The sequence below is a fragment of the Monodelphis domestica genome, chromosome 5, assembly GCF_027887165.1.
Source record: "Monodelphis domestica isolate mMonDom1 chromosome 5, mMonDom1.pri, whole genome shotgun sequence".
Lineage (NCBI taxonomy): Eukaryota > Metazoa > Chordata > Mammalia > Didelphimorphia > Didelphidae > Monodelphis > Monodelphis domestica.
In genome coordinates this window covers 70,879,199-70,903,905 of record NC_077231.1, presented here as the reverse complement: position 1 = coordinate 70,903,905, position 24,707 = coordinate 70,879,199, and the positions used below count along the sequence as shown (strand labels likewise).

The 24,707-nt window shown below is 39.9% G+C and overlaps 1 protein-coding gene across 4 annotated transcripts in view; it reads left to right on the top strand.

Moving 5' to 3' along the window:
• The window catches only part of KITLG (KIT ligand), a 129,379-nt gene extending 107,288 nt beyond the window's left edge, over nt 1-22,091 (top strand). Inside the window, exons 5-10 of one of the 4 annotated variants that reach the window (XM_007503137.3) lie at nt 841-1,000; nt 1,982-2,065; nt 7,688-7,797; nt 8,424-8,491; nt 11,589-11,665; nt 21,704-22,091. In XM_007503137.3, the coding sequence (XP_007503199.1) occupies nt 841-1,000; nt 1,982-2,065; nt 7,688-7,797; nt 8,424-8,491; nt 11,589-11,628 (462 nt within the window). In that variant the 3' untranslated portion in view covers nt 11,629-11,665; nt 21,704-22,091. Of the gene's footprint in view, nt 1-840; nt 1,001-1,981; nt 2,066-7,687; nt 7,798-8,423; nt 8,492-11,588; nt 11,666-17,659; nt 21,672-21,703 lie in introns of those variants that run through there. The other 3 variants (XM_016425694.2, XM_056798618.1, XM_016425695.2) reach the window with 3 other exon arrangements.
• Nucleotides 22,092-24,707: the final 2,616 nt, after the last annotated feature.

The following is a 24,707-nucleotide window of genomic DNA, read 5'->3' as shown; positions in this document are numbered from 1 at the left end:
AGTCAGACATGACTGAAACAACTAAACAGCAATAGAGAATCAAGTTACTGTATGGCTTTGGTCAAGGTCTTTAACTTTTCAGGGTCTCAGTTTTCCTCATCTGTGAAATGAAGTGGTTGCGTTAGATAACTTTTAAGGTCCCTTCTAGATTTTTGAAGCTTGATTTTGGAAGGTTTGCCTTGGCATGAAGCCTAAAGGTCCAGTTCTGGGCAATCTGTATGCCCAAAGTCTAGGCTGGCCCCTTCATCTCCTGAAATCTGGCTTTTTTCTGCCCCTGTGCTTTTATTCCTCTTGCTCGCCTATATCCCACCCTGGTACCATAGCTAAAATGTTCTCATCATCTCCATCTGTCCAAACTCTGTAGAGTTTATAACCTAGAGAGGAAAGAAAACACACAGACACATGTTCACATGCACACGCAGAGATAGTTGCATGAAAGACATCAGGAAAGGCTTGATAGAGGGTGTAGAAATTGAACTGAGCCTTGAAAAGAAACCAGGGATCTTTGTGGCAAACAGAAGTCTCATCAGCTTTCAGGATCATTTTTTTGCTGCATACTATGCCCCAGCAGCCTCTTCGGGCTTACCTGGAGGAGACTGTAGACCAGAAACATCTAAGAATAATCAGCAATTAAGTGTCAAAATGAAGTGATCCGGGTCCCCAATCAGTGCTTCTATTTTAAGTTGCTTCTACTGAGGCAGCTTTGGAAAAAAGTGGCAGTTGCAGTGTCCTGGGGCCGTCCCACTTTAATCTCTGAAGATAAGCAACCCACCAGTGTCCTTGACCTACATTAAACAGAAATAGCACTTGGGTAATGTCAGTTCTGCTTCTTTCCTTTAGAATTTCAGAAAACAAAATATCCACATTTATAAACGAGACTCATTCAATCCTGAAGACTTTTTTAGATTCTTTAATAAATCCATCGATGCCTTTAAGGAATATGAAGAAACATCTGAGCATAGCAACTGTGTCCTGCCTTCAACAATAGGGCCTGAGAGAGGTAAGAAGGGAAGCCTGAAAAGTCGCTATGCAAACTGGGCCATTGGCGACTTCTCAGTGGTGTGTGTCGTCTGGGATATGTAGCTCTGTACGTGCACAAAAGCATACACACGTGGGGACGTCAAGCAGCTCCGATGAGTCCAAGTGGTGGCCATATTGGTTTCTGAGCCCATCTCCGGAAGTGAAGGACTTTCACTGAGGTTTTCAGCACCATTTCAAGCCACCCCTTTTTAGCCAGGAGTTTGCCATTCATTTTGAAGTTTCCTGGCCTTGTTTTTCATCTTTCCCTTTTTTTGACACTCACCTTCCCGATGTTACTTCCCGAGGTAAGAAAGCTTTTATTCTGGCTAACTAGCCTGCTCGGTAGGTCCAGAGGCTCAGTGCCCAAACCTCCACCCACCTTTCTTCCCCAGGACTGAATGTTCAACCTGAAATTTCTCCCTAGTTCATACTTCATTTAACCCATACAAGCACACAGACACACATTGTATGCATATCCTCATGAAATATAAAATTGATTATGTTTCAATCTCAGATTCATTCATTTTAATTAATGTCATATATAAATATATTGATAATATTTAATATGTATAATCACACAGTAATCAAATAATCATATATTAACATTAATTGCATTAATTAGATACTATTTAATTTAAAATTTAAATATAATATTTTTTAAAATCCTCTACTGATGGACTGATCCACCTAATGACCGGGAAGGGTTTTTCATGCAGCAGAACAGTGTAACCAGATAATCATAAACCATAAATGGAAACTCTCCAGCCAGTGCCTGGCTCTCCCCTTGTGTAAAATGGCGTAGTGGCTTCTAGAGTCCCTTCCAGTTCTAAATCTGTGATCCAAAGGCGACAGACCCCTGCAGAGCCGCCCCACCCACCCGCCGTCTAGAGCTTCGCCTTTAAGGAGCTGTAAAAAATGTAAGTCACTACGCAACACTGACTCCTTGTTGCTTTCTATTTAGATTCCAGGGTCAATGTCACAAAACCATTTTTGTTACCCCCCGTTGCAGCCAGCTCCCTTAGGAATGACAGCAGTAGCAGTAATAGTAAGTACGAATACTGATTTGATGCATGCATGGCTCCAATTAGCCTCATAGGAGTTTGCATGAGCTTTAAACGAGATTGTCCCACAATTGGGAAACCTCACTAACTTGGTGTTGCTGTCTTTTGTGTTGATGCCCTCCAGCATGTGAACAGTCTGGATGCGACCGCCCTGGAGTATGGTCTTGTCATTGGGCGATGCTGTTTGCTGCCAGTGACCTACTAGTTAGTGTTAGTGACACTTGAAGACCCCATTCCTTTGAGAAAAGTTGCTGTTTGTTTACATGACGTTTTGTATATTTAGCCCGGATTTGCATGAGTGAAGAAATTCCATAGCACAAGACTACGCCAACCTTCTCAGTCTTAATTAGCGGCTTATTTTTGTAGCTCGCAAAGTCCCTTGCTTTCTTACCGATTACTCCCATGAATGAGAATAATGCTGCCTTTGTCTGAAATTCCTGGCATCTCCAAAGTCAGGACTCTAAAGTTCATGAGCCTTTTACCAAGTCATCTCAAGGGCTAAGACTTCGCCAACTCTACAATTCCATTCAATTAAAATTTACTAAGCTTTGGGTATTGTATTAGGTGCTGCTGGGGATCAAAAGGGAAAAGTAGAACAATTCCTTCCTGCCTAAAGCTTACTTTCTCCGACACTCCCTAGCTAGCTGTGTGTCCCTGACAAGTCACTTCGATCCCAGTTTCCTCAACTGAAAAATGGGGATAATAATAATAATATCTATTTTGGAGATCATTGTGAGGATTAAATTAAGATGATATTTGTAAAGTACTTAGCACAGTACCTGGCACATAGTGCATGCTTAATAAATGATTTTTTTTCTTCCTTTCCTTCCTTCCCCCCTCCTTCCCTTCCTTCCCTCTCTTTTTCCTTCCTTCCCTCTTTTCCTCCTTCCTTCCTTCCTTCCTTTTTTTCCCTTCATCCCTTCTTCCCTCCTTCCCTGTCTTCCTTCCCTCCCTTCTTCCTTCCTTCCCTCTTTTCCTCCTTCCTTCCTTCCCTTCTTCCCTCCTTCCCTTTCTTCCTTCCCTCCCTTCTTCCTTCCTTCCCTCTTTTCCTCCTTTCCTCATTCCTTCCTCTCTTCCCTCCTTCCTTCCTTTCTTCCCTCTCTCACTCCTTCCCTCCCTCTCTCCCTCTCTTTCTCTCTTCCTCCCTTCCTCCCTCCCTTCTAAAATTTCCTTTCTCCTTAGAAGACAAGTGCCAGTTACTGGGCCTACGACAATTAAAATAGCACATCTATTTGAGCCTGTTGTGAACACAAAGACAAAACCAGAACAGTCCCTGCTTTGATTTTTCTGCTGGGGAGATTTGTCAGCCTCTGTGGATACAGAGGCAGAAACCATTTCTGCCCTTAAGAAGCTTACTTTCTACCGGGGAGATGCATGCCAGACTCTGGGGATACAAAGAAAGAGAGACCTGTGGCTAGAGGAGCAAATACAAAATCAAGACAAAGTAATTTTGAGGCAGGGGAGGTAGCACTTAACCTCTGCGAGAGTCAGGAGAGGCCTCACATGTGAGATAGATTGGAGCCCAGGAAAAGGTTTGAGTCCTAGTCTTCTCCATTTACTTGATTCCCTTCCACTTATCTGGATGATAGAGCATGTGCTGATTGCCATGGCCAAAGGCCATGGTCCTGCCATCCAGGCAGAGACAGAATCTGGTTGAGTTGAAGACCACTGATTTTTCTGAGCTCTGAAGCCTGCAAAAAGAGTTCCCCTTTCCAGTCCACTCTAAGCTGGCCCTGGAAAAGCTGCTTATTGAAACCAAAACTCAAGCTTTACTGCTAAACAGCTGCACAAGCTCTGCCAAACTGAAATTGGATAATGATCAAGAAATTTGCAAATCATCCAAATTAAATAGTTTTCTTGAAGTGAAAGTCATTTCCTTCCCTCTATGTCAAGAGACATAGGCAGCCCTTCGCGTCAATTTTAATTATTTGGGAATGATTTATTTTCTCCAGGGCAGAATGTCAAGATGCCAAGATCCCCACTTTCTCATTTCTGTGAATACCTCTTAGAAATGTACCAGAGGGATGCCATGTGGGAACCATGGGAAAGCAGCTTTTTGCCCCAGACTAGACTTAAAAGAAGGTTCAAGAGTAGAATCATGCTGCGCTCAGATAGACAGGAAGACTCCTCTAAGATTTGAGATGATGTATATTTTTGGTCAAAGAGGAAACAGTCCATCTCATTCTGAAGTGACCATGGACTTTGGGTCTCCCTAATCCTTTATCATAATAGCAGGAAAGGTAGCTCACTGGATAGACTGTTGGATCTGAAGGTGGGAATACTTGAGTGCAAATCCAACCTCAGACACTTATGAGCTATGGGACACTAGGCAAGTCACTTAACCTCTGTCTGCTTCAGGTTCTTCACCCATGTAATGCACAATGAGATAACTGAAAAGGGCAGCTAGGTAGCACAGTTGTTAGAATGCCAGGCTTGGAGTCAGAGGACTTCCATTCAAAGGTGGCCTCGGGCATTTTTCTAACTCTGTGACCCTGGACAAGTCACTTACCCCCAATTGCCTAGCCATTGCTACTTCTCTGTTTTAGAATTGATACTAAAACAGAGGGTAAGAGTTAGAGAGAGAGAGAGAGAGAGAGAGAGAGAGAGAGAGAGAGAGAGAGAGAGAGAGAGAGAGAGAAACTGAGACCTTACCTTCCATAGCTGTTGTGAGGCCCAAATGAGAATATTTACCTTCATGTGCTAGATAAATGCTCTCTGTAACAGACAGCAAAATGATGTAGTGGATAGAGTGCTGGATGTGGCATATTAGGAAGATGTGAGTTAAAATATTGCCTCAGAGATTTATTTTTTTAGCTGAATAACTTTGGGCAAGTCACAACTGCTATTTTCCTTGGTTTCCTCATCTGTAAAATAGGAATAATAATAGCACCTACGTGTCTGGGTTGTTGTGAACATCAATTGGAATAACATGTGGAAAGTGCTATATAAATATCAGCTGTTTTATGACCATTTTTGTAGTCGTTGGCCACTGGGGATTGATATCAAACAATGCCAGGCCACTGGCAGATTTCTCATGAGTAACATTTCTATTTTATTCCAATGCCATGGATGTACAAGTTTCTCCAAGAATCATCAGGGAAGTCTCTAGCAGCCTTCAAGGCATGTCCAAATCCAACTAGCTCTTCAAATCTTGGGTTCAAATCTTGGCTTTGCTTCTTACTAACTCAGCGAGTTTCTATCTCTTCTCTGGGTGTCATTTCCTCATCTGTAAATTGGTGAGGTGAGATTAAATTTCGAAGGTCTCTTTTACCTCTAAATCCTAAGGCTGTGATTATAAATGGGCCCCCTGTACAATCAGTCCCAAGTTCACCAATGGTTTGTATTCCCAAAGTCTGTGTGAGCTGTGGGGGCCAAGGGGAGTTACCTCAAGTGAAGATTATTCAGTTCTAGGGAAACAATGACAGAATAACTTGGATGTGGGGTGATAGAAGGTACAGAGCTTCAATAGGTGGGAGAATTGGGATAGCTCTCTTGTAGTTAACTGGTGCCTTTGATGTGAGCCTTGAAGGAAGTCAGGGTTGCCACAAGCAAGATGTGAAGAGGGAGAGTGAATATTCTGACACTTTGGGCAATTACAGAGATGGGAGAAGGAAGGGAGGAGGAGACAAGGAACAGGTTGGCTGGAAAGCATAGTGTGCATGAAGGGAAATAAGCTTTATATGCCAAACAGGGAATATCATTTTTATTCAAGTGGCAGCAGGAAGACACTGATGCTTCTAAAGCAGGAGTGTGACAGAAGCAGACGGGTGATTTAGGAATATAAATTTGGCAGCTTGAATAGATAAGGGAGAGATTAGAGGCCAAAGGACTGTTTACAATATAATTGCTTTCTAGCCATGTGATCATGGACAAGTCACTTTACCCCAATTGCCTAGCCCTCAGTGCTCTTCTGCTCTGGCACTGATATCAGTTCTAAGACAGAAGATGTATTGGAAAGAGTTGTAAATACAATAGTACAGTTGGGAGAGGATGTGGGCTCGAGCTCAGGTGGTTATGGTATACGTTAGAGCTGTTATATAAGTGGAATTGACAGATTTTAACAACTCATTGAGTTAAGGGTCAGTGGGGGGGGGGGAGTTAAGGAATAGAGAAGGAACGGTGACTGACTAGAAAAATGGTAGTGTTTACAACAGAAATAGGGAAGTTGGGAGATGGGTGAGAAGATTAGAGGTAGGAGCAATGAATTCCTTTTAGGGCATCTAGCATAAGGCGCCTATGAAACATCTAGGTAGAGGTGCCCAGCAAGCAGATCAAGCTCAGGAGAGAGGTGAAACTGGGATAGGTACATTTGGAAGTAATCTGCATGGGGATGAGAGGAAGGAGACATGAGGAGGATATGGGATGATCCAGGACCCAAGAAGTAGAAGCACAAACTCATCATGTGTGAGAGTGGAGGAATAGAGATGAGTGTGTACAGTGGATGACCTTGAACTAAATAAAATAGCTCTGTCATCTGCTGAGAGAGGAGGGTAGATATATTAGAGTTGTGAAACCGAGAGGAAAAGGATAGAGAAAATGTGATGGGGAGTCTCTAAGAGATGAATGAAAGGTTTGCTTAGCAATGGCAAGGACCAGGGGAGGTGAGAGAGCATGTATTTAGATTAGCATGGCAATGGACTCAGTTGGTGGTTTGGGAATAGCAGCAGGGCAAAGAGGGCAGCTCTGGCCTGAACATTCATAACTTTGGATAAATCCTGCAAGCTCCATGGCGCACACTCTTATCTATGTCACCTTTCGTAGCTAAGTTCTGTGGACTGAAGATTCTAAAAAACCTGCTACTTCAAAATGAATCAATGACTTTTTAGCATATACCAGAAACATAACAGAAAAGAGAAACTGTGCTCTGTACTCTATTTAATAATAGGCCACCTAGGAACAATTGCAGAGTAACTTGAGCCTTCCTCCAAATAAAAATCGGAAGCTAATGAAGAGTTTATAGAAGAGTTAAGTTACACCAAGAACTTAAATGGATCTGTGCTCCTTTCAGTTTAGGAGTTTCCTCCCCAGCAAAGCTTAGGTCCCAATCCACCCATTTTTGTCCATTTGATGCAACTCCACTATTTCTTCCTTCCCATAATATGAAGACAAGGAGTCCCTGCAGCATGCTGGGAACCTTATCCATATTCAAGATGGACTACTTCTTATAAATTTGAGTAATGACTCCCTATCACTTGTAAGAATTTGGACAAGGTACTAAGAGTTAAATTGAAAATGACTTTGGAAGACTTGTGATGAGATATGAATAGAAATTTAAAAGACGTGACAGGTGGAAGAATTTGCTCCCATTGGGGAGAGGGTATAAGGAATATTGAGAGATCATTGTAAACTTAAGTCAGTATCTTTGTCAACACATGAATAGTTTTTTGTTTTCTTTTAAAGTTTTTAAGTTTTTGGAAGAGAAATATCCTTGTATAACTTTTCCACCCTGAAAAGTTTTCTCCATAGAAAAATTACTTCTTTAAAAAAATTAAATAGAATTAAATCAGATTATCCTAAGGAAATTATTAATTACTTACAGCATGGTGGGGCATTCTCCTGTATGGTTTTGTCTTCAACAGGACACCTTTTTTTTTTTTTAATTGCAGGGAAGGCAGCAGGATCCACTAAAGACCCAAGTGTGCAATGGGTAGCCATTGTGTTACCCTCACTATTTTCTCTTGTACTTGGCTTTGTTCTTGGAGCCTTATACTGGAAGGTAAGGAAACCCAAAATTTGCTATTTATGTTTAGAATAGCCATAAGTGTTTAGTTAGCCACCATTTTGTGCAAAATGGAATCTACCAAGAAAACCATTACCTGCATTCTTTCTGTGACACATATTTAGACTCAAATGAGTTTCTCTTTGCTGCCTGCCATATTGATAAAGGTCCTATCTTGGTGTATGCTTAGGAAATGAAAACTGCTCCTAATATTAAATTCTAATTAAATATTAATTCTAAATTAAATACAAAAATATACTTTAAAATAACATTTCAGAGTCTTTTAGTTTTTTAGTAGGCTGTTCATGTTCATACATACCTCTTAGTAAGTTTCTACCTCTATTACAAATACCTTTTGACATTTTTCAGAACATCTTAGATTGAATCCTATTCAAATAATGTTTTTAAATTTATGGATGCCTCTTCCTTTTTCCTGTTAATGTTGAATTGATTACAGAGTATTTTTCTTAATTTTAAAATAAAAAATCTTTAAACATATTTTGTTGGATGATGAAAAATTATCATTGAGATTCAAAATATCAGAGATAGAGGCTATTTATTTCTTAACTATTCAGCCTTTAAAACTACATCTGTATGACTATGTTTCATTGTTCTTTTCTTAGAAAAAACAAATGAATCTTAAAATGGAAGTTGAAAACATAGAGACTAGTGAAGAGGATAATGAGATAAGGTAACGTATTTGACCAATTATACACATAATTGCTACATTGCAAATCTACCAGATATTCATGACCTCCCCCTCATATATTCACATTGTCTTGTGTAGTTTCAGCTTACAATCTTTCCGAATTCACGTTTACATTTTGACCTTTCACCGGGCCACAGGTTCCTGCTTCCTGGCCTCTTATTAAACAGTCGAGTCTTATCAGCGTTCTCTGGATGGTAGAACCATGGCCTCAGAAGTTCAGAGGAGTTAGATTCAACTCCTTTATTTCCATTTCCTATGTCCACTTTTCCCACCACTGCTTCTTCTTTTCTTTGACTTGAATTACCATCTAGTGCCTACAGCTGTTAGCACATCTATATGACCACTACTACACTCATTTCATCCTGTAGACCACCTCCATAATAATCTATTTCTCTGTCTCACTCTTAGCATATCACTTCCCTTCCCAGGAACTTAAAGTGTCTTTCTATTGCTAATAATAATAATAGTTGTTATTATATTTATAATCATATTATCTTCTATATTTATTATATTACACATTTATCATATTTCTCTATAAATTATAATTATATACATAATTATAGTTGAGAGCAATATAATTTTATGATTATATTGTCAATATAACGTATATGTATTATTTTAAAATGCTACAATACTCTATTATACTATAGTATAAGAAATACTATAATTTTGTCATAGTATAACATAGTATTCAGGCAGATAGATAACTTGGTGGGTAGAACACTGGACCTGGGGTCGGGAAGACCTGACTTTAAATCAAACCTCAGAAATTTAGTACCTGTGTGACCTTGGATAAGTCACTTCAACATCTTTTTGCCTAGGAAGCAGCTAGATGGCTCAGTGAATAGAGCACTAGCCTGGAGTCAGGAAGATCTGAGTTCAAATTGAGCTTCAGTCATTTATTAGCTATGTGACCCTGGGCAAATTAATTACTTAATTTCTGTTTACCTTAATCTGCTAGAGAAGGAAAGGGGAAACTGCTCCAGTATCTTTGTGAAGAAGATTCCATGGACAGTGAAGAAGATTCCATGGGATCACAAAGAGTCAGGCACAACAACAATGATATTTAATATAGTGGTTTAATTATATATTATATAGAAGTATAATATAATTAACAATATAGCATTTTGGTATAATATTTTGATTGTAATATGTATTTGTAAATATATATTTTAATGCACTATTAATATAATTTATGAAAGAATTAGTACGCTATCTTACTAATTATATCAAATTCTATTTCCACATATCACCATCCTTGGTGCCTATAGGAGCTGCTTGTACAGTGCCTAGAATACAGAGCTTAGAAGGCAGATGACCTGCTTTCAGAATCCTGCCCTTTCCACTTATTTAACCATGAGACTGAGGGCAGGATTGTTATCTTCCCCCAGCCTGAGTTGTGTCACTTACAAGATGACCAGAGTCATCCCGTAGTCCTTGTCTCCCAGGACTATTGTGAGACGCCAGCCAGTGAGATATAATATACCTACAGTGAGCTTTGCAAACTTGAAAGTGCTGGGCTGGCTGCAAGTTAGTGTCGATGGTCTGATCCTCAGAGCTCTTCACTCTCTGGTTCTCCCATCTCACTTCTTCTTCCTGCCACCTCCAGACCTTGTGATCTCTCCAAGCTCATCTGTATGCTGTCCCTTGAACCTCCTTTGGTTCCCACTGTTTGTAGCTCTCTTTCCCTAAAGTCTCCCTTTACCCCTCTCAGCATCCAATTCATCATACATGTTGTGGGCTCCCGCTGAGCACCGGAGACACAAAGGAGAACGCGATCCATCGCTACCTGCTCTCAAGGAATTTCTGATCTATCTTTTCCTTTAAGACAGATTTACTTTGGGGTCTGGGAACTTATTTCAACCATTTCAATATAATGAGTTTCTTTTGCAGTCCTGTATATTTAATTGTATGCACTTGAATATGTGGATTATATTTTATGCATCATTTTGGGGCTGCTAAGTAGCACAGTGGATAGAGAGCCAAGTCTGGAGTCAGGAGGACCTGGGTTCAAATCTGACCTCAGACATTTCCTGATAGTATGACCCTGGGTGAGTCATTTAGCCTTGTTTGCCAAGACCTCACCTTTCTGTCTTCATCTCATTACTAGGACATAAAGTAAGAGTTTAAAAAAACACAAGGTCATTTCAAGCTTCATAAGGCTGTCAAAGAAGTCTGTAACGCCAAGAAGCCTTGTTTTAAGACCTTGTCAGAAGTTGCCCTAAGACACCTTTTCCAGGTTGAGCCTGCACAAGTGGAATCATCTCTTTTCTAGAGTCCATCCATTAATAATTTGAATTTCTCTATATTTCTTCGTGAGGGAGCATGGCATGGTGCCTGAAGAGAACCAGCTCTCCTCCATACTCCCTGCGTTACTCCTTCCCCCCTTAGAATCAATACTGTGTAAGAGTTCCAACACAGAAGAGAGGCAATGGCGGGGCCATGGTCGTTGGCCCACTTACCCAGGGTCACACAGCTGGGAAGTGTCCGAGGTTGGATTTGAACCCAGAAGCTCTTGTCTCTAGATCGGGTTCTCTCTCCACTGAGCCATGCATCCCTTCTATTATGAGCTCATTCTGTAAGATTGTCTGACCTGTAGAAAATGTGCCAACCTGCATTATCATAGTAAGGAAGTTTCCTTGCCTGGGAATTGCCTATAATAATGACCTTATTATATCAATTCTATTATCTTGTCTCTATTATAGTATAAATCTATTCTATTTATTTATTTATAATAATAATGACACCGTCTTTAAATTTGGGCTCACACACACAGAGCTTTTCCAAGTGGACTATCAGCTCCTCCAGGACAAGAATTGTGTCTTCTGTCCCCTTTAACTAACCAAGGCGACTAGAATTCTCTCTAGTGAGCTCGGTAAATATTAGCTGAGTGGCAAACCCAGGATTCTGACCCAGAGCAAACTACAGCGAGCTCCATTTTGCAATCTTCTGTGCTTGAGCCCACAGCAAACACTGACTTCCCCAGTGATCAGTTCATGATGTTCTTCGCAATCTCTAGCCAAAAGCAAACAAGCATTTTCTATTGTCTTTCTCTTTTTTCTCCCCCCCCCCCCCACAGTATGTTGCAAGAAAATGATGGAGAATTTCAAGAAGTGTAACTGTTGCTTGTATGAACACTGTTACTTTTGCACCAAGGTAAGTTCTCCACAACAAGAAATGTTCACCTTCCTGTTAGAATCTGGATTTTATAAGATCCTCGATTTAATGTGTCCAATTTTTAAAACTTGGGCTATTCTGTGTTGGAGGCATGCATGTCTAATTTGTTCCTTATGAGTTCAATCACGAACATAGAGCAAATATAGTCCTGATGAGTGCTGGCTTTTGTGTGAATAGTGCTGCTACATTTTTTCATTGTCACCTCTAAGCACTAAGATATTGGGGGGGGGGGGTAGCCAGGTGGCTCAGTGGATTGAGAGTCAGGTCTGGAGATGGAATATCATGGGTTCAAATGTGACCTCAGACACTTCCTAGCAGTGTGACCCTGGGCCAGTCATTTGATACCCATTGCCTAGCCCTTACTTCTCTTCTGCCTTGGAACCAATACACAAAATTGGTTCTGAGACAGAAGATAAGGGTTATACAATTAAAAGTTCATATCCAATAACTCCAAGTATTATATTTTATATGATTTATTAATAATAACTTGAAGTAGAGGAAAATGATAGCCTGAGCAAAGAGCAGTTTCTCTGGACCATGAAAAGTGGGAGAGAGTGAGAAAGTGGAGTTACAGAAAGTTTTATCTATACAAGGTAAGGATGTAATGTGGAGACGAAAGGAAAGGGATTCTGGGAGATGAAGTCCAAAGGTACAAAATTCTAGTTACACAGGGTTTAATAAAAATAAAATATTTAGGGGAGGGGGCAGCTGGGTGGCTCAGTGCATTGAGAGCCAGGCCTAGAGACGGGAGGTCCTAGGTTCAAATCTGGCCTCTGACACTTCCCAGCTGTGTGACCCTGGGCAAGTAACTGAAACCCCATTGCCTAGCCCATACCATTCTTCAGCCTTAGATGGAAGGGTTTAAAAAAAATATTTAGAGGACTAGAAATTAAGAAACAGATAAGGACTCCAAATGGAAAAATAATAGATTTAATAGGTATGTGCTGGATTCCCATGCAAATAACCTAATTCAAAAGATTCCTACCCAGGTGGTATGTATACCCTGATAAAAGCAAGTGTGCCCCCTAACAAGGACACACTGAGTGAATAATTGAATGTGTCCAGCATTCACTTGGCTATGAAAAACCCAATTTAGTAAACATCACTTAAGGTATCTGCCAAAGCAATAAGGACACTAAGACAAGCTGTGTACTTACAGAGTTCCAGCGCATGTGGCTCCATGGAAAGAGCTCTGACCCTGGAGCCCCATGCTGTGAGTTCAAATCTCTGGCTCTAGTAACTCTGTCCCCATGACCAAGTCATTTAACCCCTCTAGAGTTTCTTTAGTTTCTTCTGTAAAATGAGGGGGCTGGACTAGATGACCGCTGAAGTCCCTATGATTCTCTGGACACAGATAAGTAAATACAAAGTAATTTCAGGAGGAAGAGAGATTAGGAAAAGCCTGTTATAGCAGGTGGCTTCAGAGCTGGTCTTTGAAGGAAGGGAGAGATTAGGAGAGGTGGAGGAGAGGAGGGATCGCCATTCCAGAAATGAGGGGTCAGCCCATACAGAGTTACAAAGATGGGCTTCTGCAGGGAAAATCTGAAGACCAGAGTGCTTGGAACCAAGAAGTGGTTAAACTCCTGGATATTTTTCTTCCTGACTCCAGGCCTGGCCCTCTATCTACTGGACAGCCTAGCTGTCCCCTTCATTGACATTTCTTACTTCATCCAGTAGAATATAGGAAGAGCCTTCTTTGAATTTTGCCATTGTATCCGCAATACCTCTTATGGTACCATATACTGCTGTAGGTTAGAGATATGGACTGAACCTGTGATTTCAGGGTTAAGGGGACTCCCCGGTGAGAAATCTTCCTCTAGCAATGAAGATTAGCATCTCCTCTGTAACTTATGATCATAGGGAGTTGTCCAGAGCACTTGAGATTGGATCAATTGTCCATGTCAGAGACAAGAACGTAAAGCCAGGTAATGGAGGCTCCAGGGCCAGCCCTCCCCCCACATATTGTCCCATGACTGCCTTGTATTCATATACAATACAGGCACCTAGTAGATACTTGCTGAAGGTAGTGGAGTCTTCTCCATTGCCTTATTCCCATCAACTTCCAGACATGCTTAGATCTTCCGTATCTTAAAAGAAAAATGAGTTCATCAACAAGCATTTAAGCAAATTCCTATGTTCATACACATGGAGACATTCCTGATTCTAGAGGAGTTTATATTGGAACAGAACCAATTATGTAAAATACAGAAAACTTTTCTTGATCTTGTAGGACTTTAGAACTTCCATTCAATCTCTCTTTTGTTGCCAAATTCTGCCCCTAAGATCTGGTGGCCTCCTGTTCTCCAATATTTCTTTCCATTCTCCCCCACTCCAAATTCTTATTCTTCCTGGCACTCATCTCTCTTCCCTTCAAGCTCTACTTCTTCATCAATTGTTTCAACCTTTATATTTAACAAATAATAATAATAAGCAGCACTTAAATAATGTTTTTTTTTCAAGATTACCAAGCAGTTTTCATATATTAACCCATTTGAGCCTTCTAGCAAAATTACAAGTTAAGAGTTGTTATCTCCATTTTATAGAAACTGAGGCAAACAGGGGTTATGCAGCTTGCCCAGGGATCACGCAGTTAGTGTGTGAGGCAGGATTTGAACTCTGGATTTTCTAAATTTCTGACTATACTACACCCAGTTAGGAAATTGAAGTATTTTTTTTCAGTAAACGTGACAGCTTAGAAAACAGCAGAGAAAGCCAAACTTCCTATTGGCATGGGGAAATTAGAACCATACTCATTAAAAGACTGAGGCTTACAGAGACCAGTGAGAGAAACACAGATCCTGAGTTGTTTGTGAAGCCTTTAGCTAAAGCTAGATTGTGAATAGGTGATGAATTAAGTAGCCAAGGAGAGATGGTAGGATCCGAAGATTAGGTAGCTAGTGACCAAATTTTAGAGCTTTTACCCTATTTACCTACCAAAGTCTAAAACCTTTTGAAGGTCTACAAGTGAAGTAATGTGTGCCAAGAGTTCTGCAAACTTTAAAGTGACATGTGTGTCAGCTATTATTATTACAAATATGATAGCTCTGCTTTTTCTTGAAATTCTTCCAAGGTATGAAAGCTATGAAAGTTGGAGAGCACATTGATTTAGTTCCTACCTAAATGGTCGAAGGACAGATTTTGAAGAATGTTGTTCTATTGAATCTGATTAGGGAGGAGAGGGAATAAACATTTAGGGTAAGGGTTAGTACACTACCAATCAGGAATATGCTGGTGAAATCTTACCAACTAGGTCTCTAGGGAGAAAAAAATGCCTGGCACAATTTAGCATAATCTATATTACTAACATTTTTCTCCATTAATTTCTTGTTCATATAGCCAATCATAAAAATAAAGCAAGCCACAATTTGTGCTTGCTATGTGCCAAAAATTGTGCTAAACGCTTTTCCAAAATATTATCTCATTTGTTACAACAAACCTGTAATTTAAGAACAGTTATCCCCACTTTTCAGAAACTGAGTCAAACAGAGGTTAGGTGACTTGCCAAGGGTCACATAGCTACTAAATGTATGAGGCTAGATTTGAATTCATATTTTCCTAACTGTGGATTGAGTCTAACACTTTCTATAGTGTGTCATTCAGCTGCATCTAACTATCTGATTACCTTAATAACTACTTTCCAGTAACCTCACTTAGAAATGGCTTCTCCCCTTTTCTAAATCTGTGCTTTCATCAGTAAAGGAACTGCCCAGTATGGAAGAAGCCTCTATCTGTATAGACTGGTGGTCCATCTGTAATGTAATAGTCATAAATAAATTTTTGAGATACCAAGGGGTGAAGTGACTTGTTGCTCAACATAAAATGCTTTGGAGACAGGACTTGAACCTACATCTTCCTGACTCTATGGTCAACTCTCTGGCTACTGTTCCATGTTGTTGCCTCTGTTGGTCTCTTGGGTTTCATGTCAGGTGCTCACCATTTCTTAGGGACATTGAAACTTACTAGTAGCTAACTGTCAAATTCTAGAGACAGATTTCTTCTTTCCTTCTATGTTAACTCTGCTTAGCCAAGGTCATGAGAGAGAATTTTATTAGCATTTTATGAGACTTTTTTGGAAGTACATTGACACTAGGACACTAGTTCATCAACCAATGACTACTGGAGTTCAGGTTTGTATTGGGACATATTAGAAATGGTGATTCTCAGATCTTGAAGCCAGAATATAGATTTTGTTACATGCCATTCAGAGAGGAGTGTAAAAAGCAACACTGTTTTCATGATAGTTTAAGTTTCGTTCTTTGTTAGACCACTAGTCTGTGGATCATAGGATGAAAGATTAGTCGGGGAGTTTTAGAGACCATTGAGTTCTTCCCCATCACTACCATTTTGCAGATGAGGAAACTGAGGCACAGGAGGGTTGTGATTTGCTCCAAATCACATAATTAGTATGTGATTTGGGATTTGCCCAAATGTAGTACCCTACTCCCCATTCTATGCTACCTCTCTTGATCTAGGCTCAGTAGTAAAAGAACATGAGTAAGAGTGAGTTTGCATGGGTAAGAAGAAAACGGTCATAAAATTTTAGATTAAACATGGGTTAAATTAACATAGTGGGAAGATTCATGGCAAGCTTTAGAATTTATCAAATTATAAAATAATAGATTTTGAAATTGAAGCTCAGAGAACTGGGTCACACAGGTTACAGAGCTGGAATTTTTTCCCCAGATTCTCTGACTCAAAATATAGGATTCTTATGGTATAATTACCTAGAATTTATTAAAAACACATAATAATAGAAAAGGAAATGCAAATGCTTCAAATCAGAGCTGGAAAATGTCAAAATTTAACCCCAAGTTCTAATGAATAATTTGAGTTCTGCAGCAAGAAACCAGAGTAGTTTTCATGTTTTAACAAACATGAGTAATGTGCCTCCTACTAAATTCTACCATAGTGTAGATCTCAGAGACACTCTTGGTCAGAATTTCCATCTGATTTTCTTTTCTTCCCCTCAAATATTGGATCAGGCTCTGCAGAAATAGTCTTAGGTCAGTTTCACTAGGTGCTATTCTCAGACAGTCCTTGGTTCTTTTGGGGAGGACCATCTGAGAAATGACATAAGTTTTAAACTTGGTTGTTGCTGGGGACTGAACAAGTGAAACCTAAATTTTTCTAGCATGAGTTTTGCTGAGAGAGCTCCAATCTTAATCCTGTACTTACCCCTCCCTCATTTTTTTGGATCAAGACTTAGAAATACAGGCTGTGCAGTAAAAAAGAGTGTTAACTTTTAAGGTAGGACCTAATTCTGATCAAATTATGGTGTTTTTGGAGGCATCTAGGTGGCACAATGGATAGAGTACCTGGTCTGGATCTTGAGTTCAAAATTGGCCTCACATACTAGCTATGTGACCACAGGCAAATTGCTTCACCATGTTTCCCTCAGTTTCTTCATCTTTAAGTGAGCTGGAGAAAGAGTTGGCAAATGACTCAGTTTCTTTGCCAAACAACCCTGCAAAAGGGTTCATAAAGAATTGGACATGACTGTAAACAACCAAAAAAATGCCATGGTAACAATATTGTCAGATGTGTAGAGGAGGCTAGGTAATCTCTCCACGTGCTGGTATCTGCTAAGTAACATTCAAGGCAATTGATTTTCTGATCTTCTGGCACTCCCTCAGAGAAACTTCATACTTCTTGCTTGTTGACCCTTTCCTCTTTTTTTCTTCTTCTCCCTTTATTCTATCTGTGCATCTACCTGTATGCCATAAGATTACCATGGGCATTTATTTCTTAGCTATCCTTGGAACCTGGGGGCCAGAACGATTGCTGACCTTCTAGAAAAACCTTTGATAATGTTTTTGTTTGTTTGTTTTTATACTCATGTGGGTGAGGAGCTCACAGGGCATTGCTGACTTAGTAGATTTGTCTGAGTGCTTCTATGATCGAGAATGAAAAGACTGGAGAAAACAGAAATACTACAATCTCTCTCTCTCTTTTTTCCCCCTCCTTCTCCTCTAGGCGGGTAACAGTTTTATGTTTGCTTCATAAATGAAGCAGCTTTAAGCAAATTCATATTCTGTCTGGAGTGACAGACTGGGTCTCTGTCTGTACTTGCTATCCATGACTCCATAATGATGATTCAGAAATGGGGACAAAGTGTCTTACTGTGAAACCAGCGCTGAATTAATCATCTGCAAAGAAGAATATGCATGGAGCAAAGCTCTATTTTAAGAATTTGGGGATTTGCCGTCTCATTTCGAACTGGTAACTCATGTCGGGAAAGGATCCACATTCCCTGGACTTCATGCATCACCCGCATGCCTCCAGCAACGTGTAGTTTACCAAACATCCATGTGTTCTAATCCTTCAATTACCATCTGCATCCCACAGTTTAACCTGGTCTATAGAAGTGAACTTGAGTTTGGATTGTAGAGATAAAAAGTAAAAAAAAAAAAGCTAGAGAAAGCAAGAATTTTGAAGACACTCTGGGAAGAGGGGAAATCTGAGAGATGCAGAAGGTTAGCATGATGGCCTTTAGTCTTATCGAATCTGGGTTCATGTTTTGGACGACAGGGCATGGATCCAATCTTTTTCTCTGCTCAACGAATACCATATCTATATCCATCTCAAAAAATTATTTTAAAGCCTACCGGATAATCTGACATGGGCTGTTCATGACTGTCCATGCAGGGGAAGTCAATACTGAATTAGACTGGTGAGGTTGTCACCACACGGAGAAGCTCTGAAAGAGTTAACATATGAAGAAGCTTTCAGCACTGAATATCCGAAGGGCCTACCCCCAGAAGACATTTGGTGCCCGTGGTGATGTCTGCCCTTTTTTGATAACCACTATGGAGTGTATAAATATGTTTCCAAAATATATTAGAGCAATTTTATATACATATATTCTAGAAACGTTACACAAAGTTATGTAAAGAGAGTCTTAGGGGAAACTGCTGAATGTATGGAGATCCCTCTTAAAACTGTAGCCATGGGAGGGACGCGGATGTGGCTTAGAATATTCAGTATCTAACAAGAGACAACCATAGCCCTAACTCAACATCGGTGTCCAGAATCTTGGCCTTTTGCAAAAGAGCAAGAAATCTAGAAATGTTAGCTACTGGTCACATAGTCTTTGTCATGTTTGAAATATCCATTTATTTAAGATCGGGCACTATTCATTAAAAGCATAATTCAGAGATTTTTTTAAGCTTTACTCAGTTTTGCATGTTGGCTTGCTGTTTAAGACACATGACTGCCTAGGGCATAATTTGGAGAAACTTGGCAAGTGTTGCTGAGAAGGGCAAAGGATCTGTGATTTTGTCAGCATGGAGGATTCTCAGGACCAGACTACAACCTACTAGAGAAATCCTAAGGAGTTGGTTCTATGAGGTAAATAGAAGTTAATGAATGACTGACCTAGTGTCACATAGCTAGGAAGTGTCAGTGATGGGATTTAAACCCGGGTCTTCCTGACTCCAGACCTAGCACTGATTCCACTACCCAAGCTGCCTCTACTAGAGTTCTCCATAACAGGGACACGTAGTAGCTTTTAATCCCAAATTTATAAGTGTCTTGAGAAGCCTTTCTAATGACATTTTCTACCTTCTAGAGGTGGATAGTTCATTAAAGCCAATGAACAATTTTACTTTTTTCTGCTGGATGTGTGTGTGTGTGAGTGTGTGTGTGTGTGTGTGTGTGTGTGAATGAGTGATTTAATGTGCCACAAAGCTATAAATGGAGCCAAAAGTGTATCCTTCCAAGCCGATGTTTGGGGCAACAGGACAAAGATGAATTATTCCCACAGACTGGCCATTGATCAACTGGCCTCTTGACCCAGAAAGTCATGAAATAGTCATTGTATCGAAATGTCAGAAAGTCTCTATAGTATTTGGAATCTTCGGTTGGACTATACTGTATGGACTGCCCAATTCTCCAAGCTTTAGAAGACAATTAGATACATTTAACAGTAAAAACAATGCTGAGCATAACTGCTTGATGCTAGTTAGTTGGGCTCTGGCTCTGACATACCTGCTTGTAGAGAGAATGCATAGATGCATTATTGTGGTCCAGGGTGGACCAAATAGAGAACCTGCACCATTACTGAAGTTATCCAGCTGGCATCTACATCTAGGAAAGCACCTTGAGATTTTCTGTTACATTCCTATCTCGTTACAACATTTCAGTAACCTCAGAAGGTCTGAGGATCCTACCTGACCCTTAAAGCTTTGCACCTTATTTTGAGAAACCTAGATTGTAAAGAAACCAGCCCCATGGCTACCAGTTCTTGGACAGTGAAATCCAAATGGTCCTGAACATTGGATTACACAGTATGCTTCTTACACTGCCGCTCTCAAATATCAGAAACATCTTACTTCCCTTCATTTGATTAACAAACTAGTCACTGGCCACCATACCATAAGCTAAAATGCCAACTAAGAAATGTTTCCTTTAGATAATATTTAGATTGTTTCTAGTAAGTCAAAGTTGTTGGGGGGGGGGGTTCACACCACATTTTATCAACCAAATTCAATCTAGTTTTAAATCGGGGGCGGGGGGGGAATCTACTCCATATATGATAGCTGTCCCTATAATATAACATCTTGTTAAAGTGTCATTCACATTTCTTCCTAATGGCACATTGAGTCCTTCTACATTTCTTTGTCTTCAACACAGAACAAGGAAAGAAAAATAGAGCTGACAATTTTATGTGTAACATTCAATTTGGGGGTCTGAGTATATAAAATGCCAACCTTCCAGAATCATTATAGGTTTTTTTTTAAATGTATATAGGGCCCATTTGTCCATACAGAATTCAGTTTTACCTAAGGTATTAGCACAAGTGATGACTTTTCAGCTTTGCTTGAATGAGCATTTTGGATCACCTCCTATAAATGCATCACTATAGTCAAGTACATTTGAGATCCCATAGTCGGGAAGAGTTGCTTTAATGCATGTTTAACATTTGGAAACACACCAAATTATACATTTCGTAGTCCTTATTTTATTAAAAGCTAGGAGCCTAAAATGCGGGATGTACATAAAGTCTGAAATGCCAGAAGATATTTTAAAATCAATTTGGGACAGACCAATCGGTAAATTACTTTTTTGGCCATTTGTTGTCATTGTTTTTTCTTGGGAAAATGAGAGGAGAATTTTATAAGTCAATTTATCCTTAGTATCATTTTAGAATGTGCCACCTTGAAACTCTTCTTAGAAGTAATCAGCAAACATTTTTAAGCACCTGTGTGCTGGTATCATGCTAGGTGCAAGGAGAAGATGAGTTTTTAGCCTGAATCCTCCAAGGAGCGGTTCTGAATGACACATTCACTGGAATTGGAAATGCCTTTGTTCTGGGAGACAAGTAAGAGTAATTTCATGATGAGGATGTTTTCCAAACAATTGTTCCTGTAAAAAGTCCATTTCTGAGATCCTGCAATATTTACTAAGCAAAAATGCACATCTATCTATGAATTTAAATATTTGTAGATTTCTGATAATGATCAACAAGTACATACATACCCACTTACATTCCCTTTATTATTATTTTAAGCACAGGAGCAGTGGAATGGAAGATCCAACAGCATTGTGCCATTTTCAGTTTTGTGTTTTTTTGACTCATGAGCTGCAAGACCCACAATATTTCCCCAGTCAGAAAATCATCAACTTCTACACTAACAAAAACTAGTGTAGGATTGCACATGAAATCTATTTGCCATGATTTTGCAATGTGTGCTTGAAAAAAGGACCCCGATTCCTTTTAGATGGATGCACAGGCATATTGCTGGTTCTGTTTTAGGTTGGAGTTCTAATGTAAATGTATGTCAACACTACTTTGCATAGTTTATTATGACTGAAGGTTAATTAAATCAGAGGTTTGTAAAATGTGATGTGTATGTGTATATACTGTATGCGTACTTTTTAAAATAGGTGTATGTCCTGACTCTTTTTTTTATACTGGTTTGAATTTGAAATTACATTATATATACATATACTTTATTGTTCTAAATAAAGAATTTTATGCACTATTGTGAGCTGGTCTTGTCCTTAATGATTTCTCAGGTCTTCATATAGTCACAGAATTACAGACTCTGAGACTGGAAGGGACGGCAGAGGACACCTAATCGAGCCAATGCCTGAACAAGATTCCTCACCATATTACTGCCTAATCCATTTTCTACACAACTGTAAAATTCAGTTGAATTTTGTTGAGCTATAAAAAGACCTATTGAATGGGGAACTAGTGGCTAAGTGGATAGAGACCTGAGGTCCTGGGTTCAAATGTGACCTCAGATGCTTCCTAACTATGTGACCCTGGGCAAGTCACATAACCCCATTTGCCTAGACTTTCTCACTCTTCTGCTTTAGAACTAATACCTAGTATTGATTTTAAGACAAAATTTAAGGTTAAAAAAATAAAAGAACCTATTGAAATACTATTTTTCTGCTTATTGTCTTTTGTATTCAAAGAGGATTAAAATGACATCACTGGTGATGTCTTTTGACTCATGCATAAATTGGATTTAAGTGATGCAGAGTTACCCAAAGTAGTAAGTTTCACTCTCTTCCAGAGTCATTCAAGTTTTGTGGCAAGACAAAACTCAGGATAACTGACAATGGTCTAGACTGCAATGAATGGCCTTGGTGTCTTCAATGTCTGACCAAGCTCTTAGTGTTCCACAGCACTTGCTTCAGCTCCTTTGGAGCCATTGGAACAAATTTTTCTCATCTGCCCATTCTCTCTCTTGAAGTATTTGCATGCTTGGGCTAGACAACCCCTAACTCATCTTCGGTTTGAGGCCCATTGGTTACCCTCAATTCTTTGTGTGGATATAATTGGGTGAGAGGAGCCACAATAAAAAGGTGCCCCTTACAGAAACTGGGATTTGAGTCATCTTAAATGAAGCCAAGACAGCCTCATGCTTGGAATTCTCTGACCCACACTAAGACACAGAATTAAGAGATGGAGAGTCGACTACGGTGAATGGTAAGGAGGCCAGTATCTCTGTATCACAGTAAGTGGAAGAGAATAAAGTTTAAGAAAGCTGAAAAGATAGGAAGGATCCAGACTGTGAAAGGCTTTAATAATGATTGTGAAGTGCTTTGCTAACCCTTAAAGTGCTATATAGAACTGTCAGCTAGCTGTTATAAAGGCTGAAGTGACCTTAGAAACCTGGTCTAAACCCTTCATTTTACAGGTGCTCAAAGAGAAGATACTGAAAGGTTCAGTGATGTCTTGTCAGAGGAACCAAGAGATATGCTATTGGTGTTATAGAACCAATAGCATCTTCCCCAAGGAACAGTTAGAAAATATACCATGAGAATTTCCTATTTGTGTGATCCTAGGCAAGTCATTTCACTTCTGGAAAAAAAAAAGTTTACTAGAGAAGGAAATGGTATACCACTCTAATATCCTTGTCAAGAAAACCCCATGGATAACTGGTCCAGAGGGTCAGGAAGAGTCTGATGTGACTAAAGGACCAAACAATAATGTATTCTGAGAAACAATAAATATGAGTTATTCAGAGAAATGTGGAAGACTTGTGCAAACTGATGCAAAGCAGTATAAGCAGAGCCAGAGGGACTCCAGTATTGTAAATGATAATAATAGAAAAAGAGCAGATAAACTCAGATTATTTGCAATGCTGAATCTTGGTCTGGAGAATCAATAATGAAGCACAGAATGTTGTTTGTGCTATCAGACCTGCTCATTTTGAAGACTGATTTTTTGTTATTACAAAGGACACTTCAGTGAAAGGGGAGAGGAAAAAACATTTGTGAAGTGCCTACTATGGGCCAGCACTGTTAAGCCCTTTATAAATATCACTTTTTTTTTTAAAGATCCCCAAATTTTATTGTTTTGGATACATTCTCCAGGTGTCCCCCGACCACCTCCCACCCCCCACTATACAGAATAAGGCTGACTGAGTTCCCCCCCCCACCCCCCCCACCCCCCAAGTTCCAGTTGTGTATGGTTTGGGCCCCCTGGTGGGAGCGTGGGTGAGGGGCCGGTGGGCAGGTGGGCCATGGGGGTCGGGAGGGGGCAGTAGGCACTTGTAGAGAGAGAGAGAGACTTGTGGCCCCCAGGAGGGCGATGCCACCTCCCTCCCCACCCCAAGAATTTTTTGGTTAAGTACAAAGTTATTCCCTCCCTTTGTCCACAACAATCCTGTGAAGCAGTTACTCTTGTGTCCCCTACTTTACAGATGAGAAAACTGAGGCAGGCAAATGTTATTTGTTGAGGATCATACAGCTGGTAAGGATCTGATACTGGATTTGCACTCAGGTTGTCTGGACTCCAAAGCCCAGTGTTCTATCCATTGTACCAACCACCTGTCTCTAAGCATAAAGAAGATGAGTAACTTTGCTAGAAAACACAAAAGGCATTTATACGAGTTTTTTTTTTTTGTTTTTTGGCTGCTCTTATCCCCCTTTCACCTTGCAAAAAGAGCAGCAGGCCATGACAGGATCTAAAGGAAAGTAGAACCATCCTATTTAAGACTAAGTGGCTAAGAGGTATATACAGGGTTTGGGGACAAAAAGGATTTCTATTTTGTTTGCCTCCTTTAAAAAAAAAAAGTCTTCTCTGATATTGAAAGTTGCTTACAAATGCCAAGTCACTCTGAGTATTCTGGGTACTCCTTTCCACATTTCCTTGGTGGAGTCCATAAACCAAGGGAATGGGAAAATTCCCTGATACAGCTGGTGAAGACTGCCTTCCTTTTCTTAGCAAAGAGATGATAGACAATAGGTATAGAATGAATCATAAATGATCAAACATGGCCAATTTACTGCATCATTTCATTTAACTTGTATTTGTTACAAAGGATGGTTCTTTTGAAGGGAAGGAGTGAGTTACTGGGACATGAAAATGATCTGCTAAAAGAGCATCATTAGAGCATTTCAAAAAAAGAGGAGGCAAATCCCTTGATGTGGACTTGAGTCTTTCATGTCATGAAAGTGTCCTATTGGGGTTATAGTTGTTGCCTGACTGGTTGCTGCAGTGAAATTGACAGAGAGTAAGAAATGGTGTGGAAATGCAGCTTTTAGTTAAGAGACACACTCT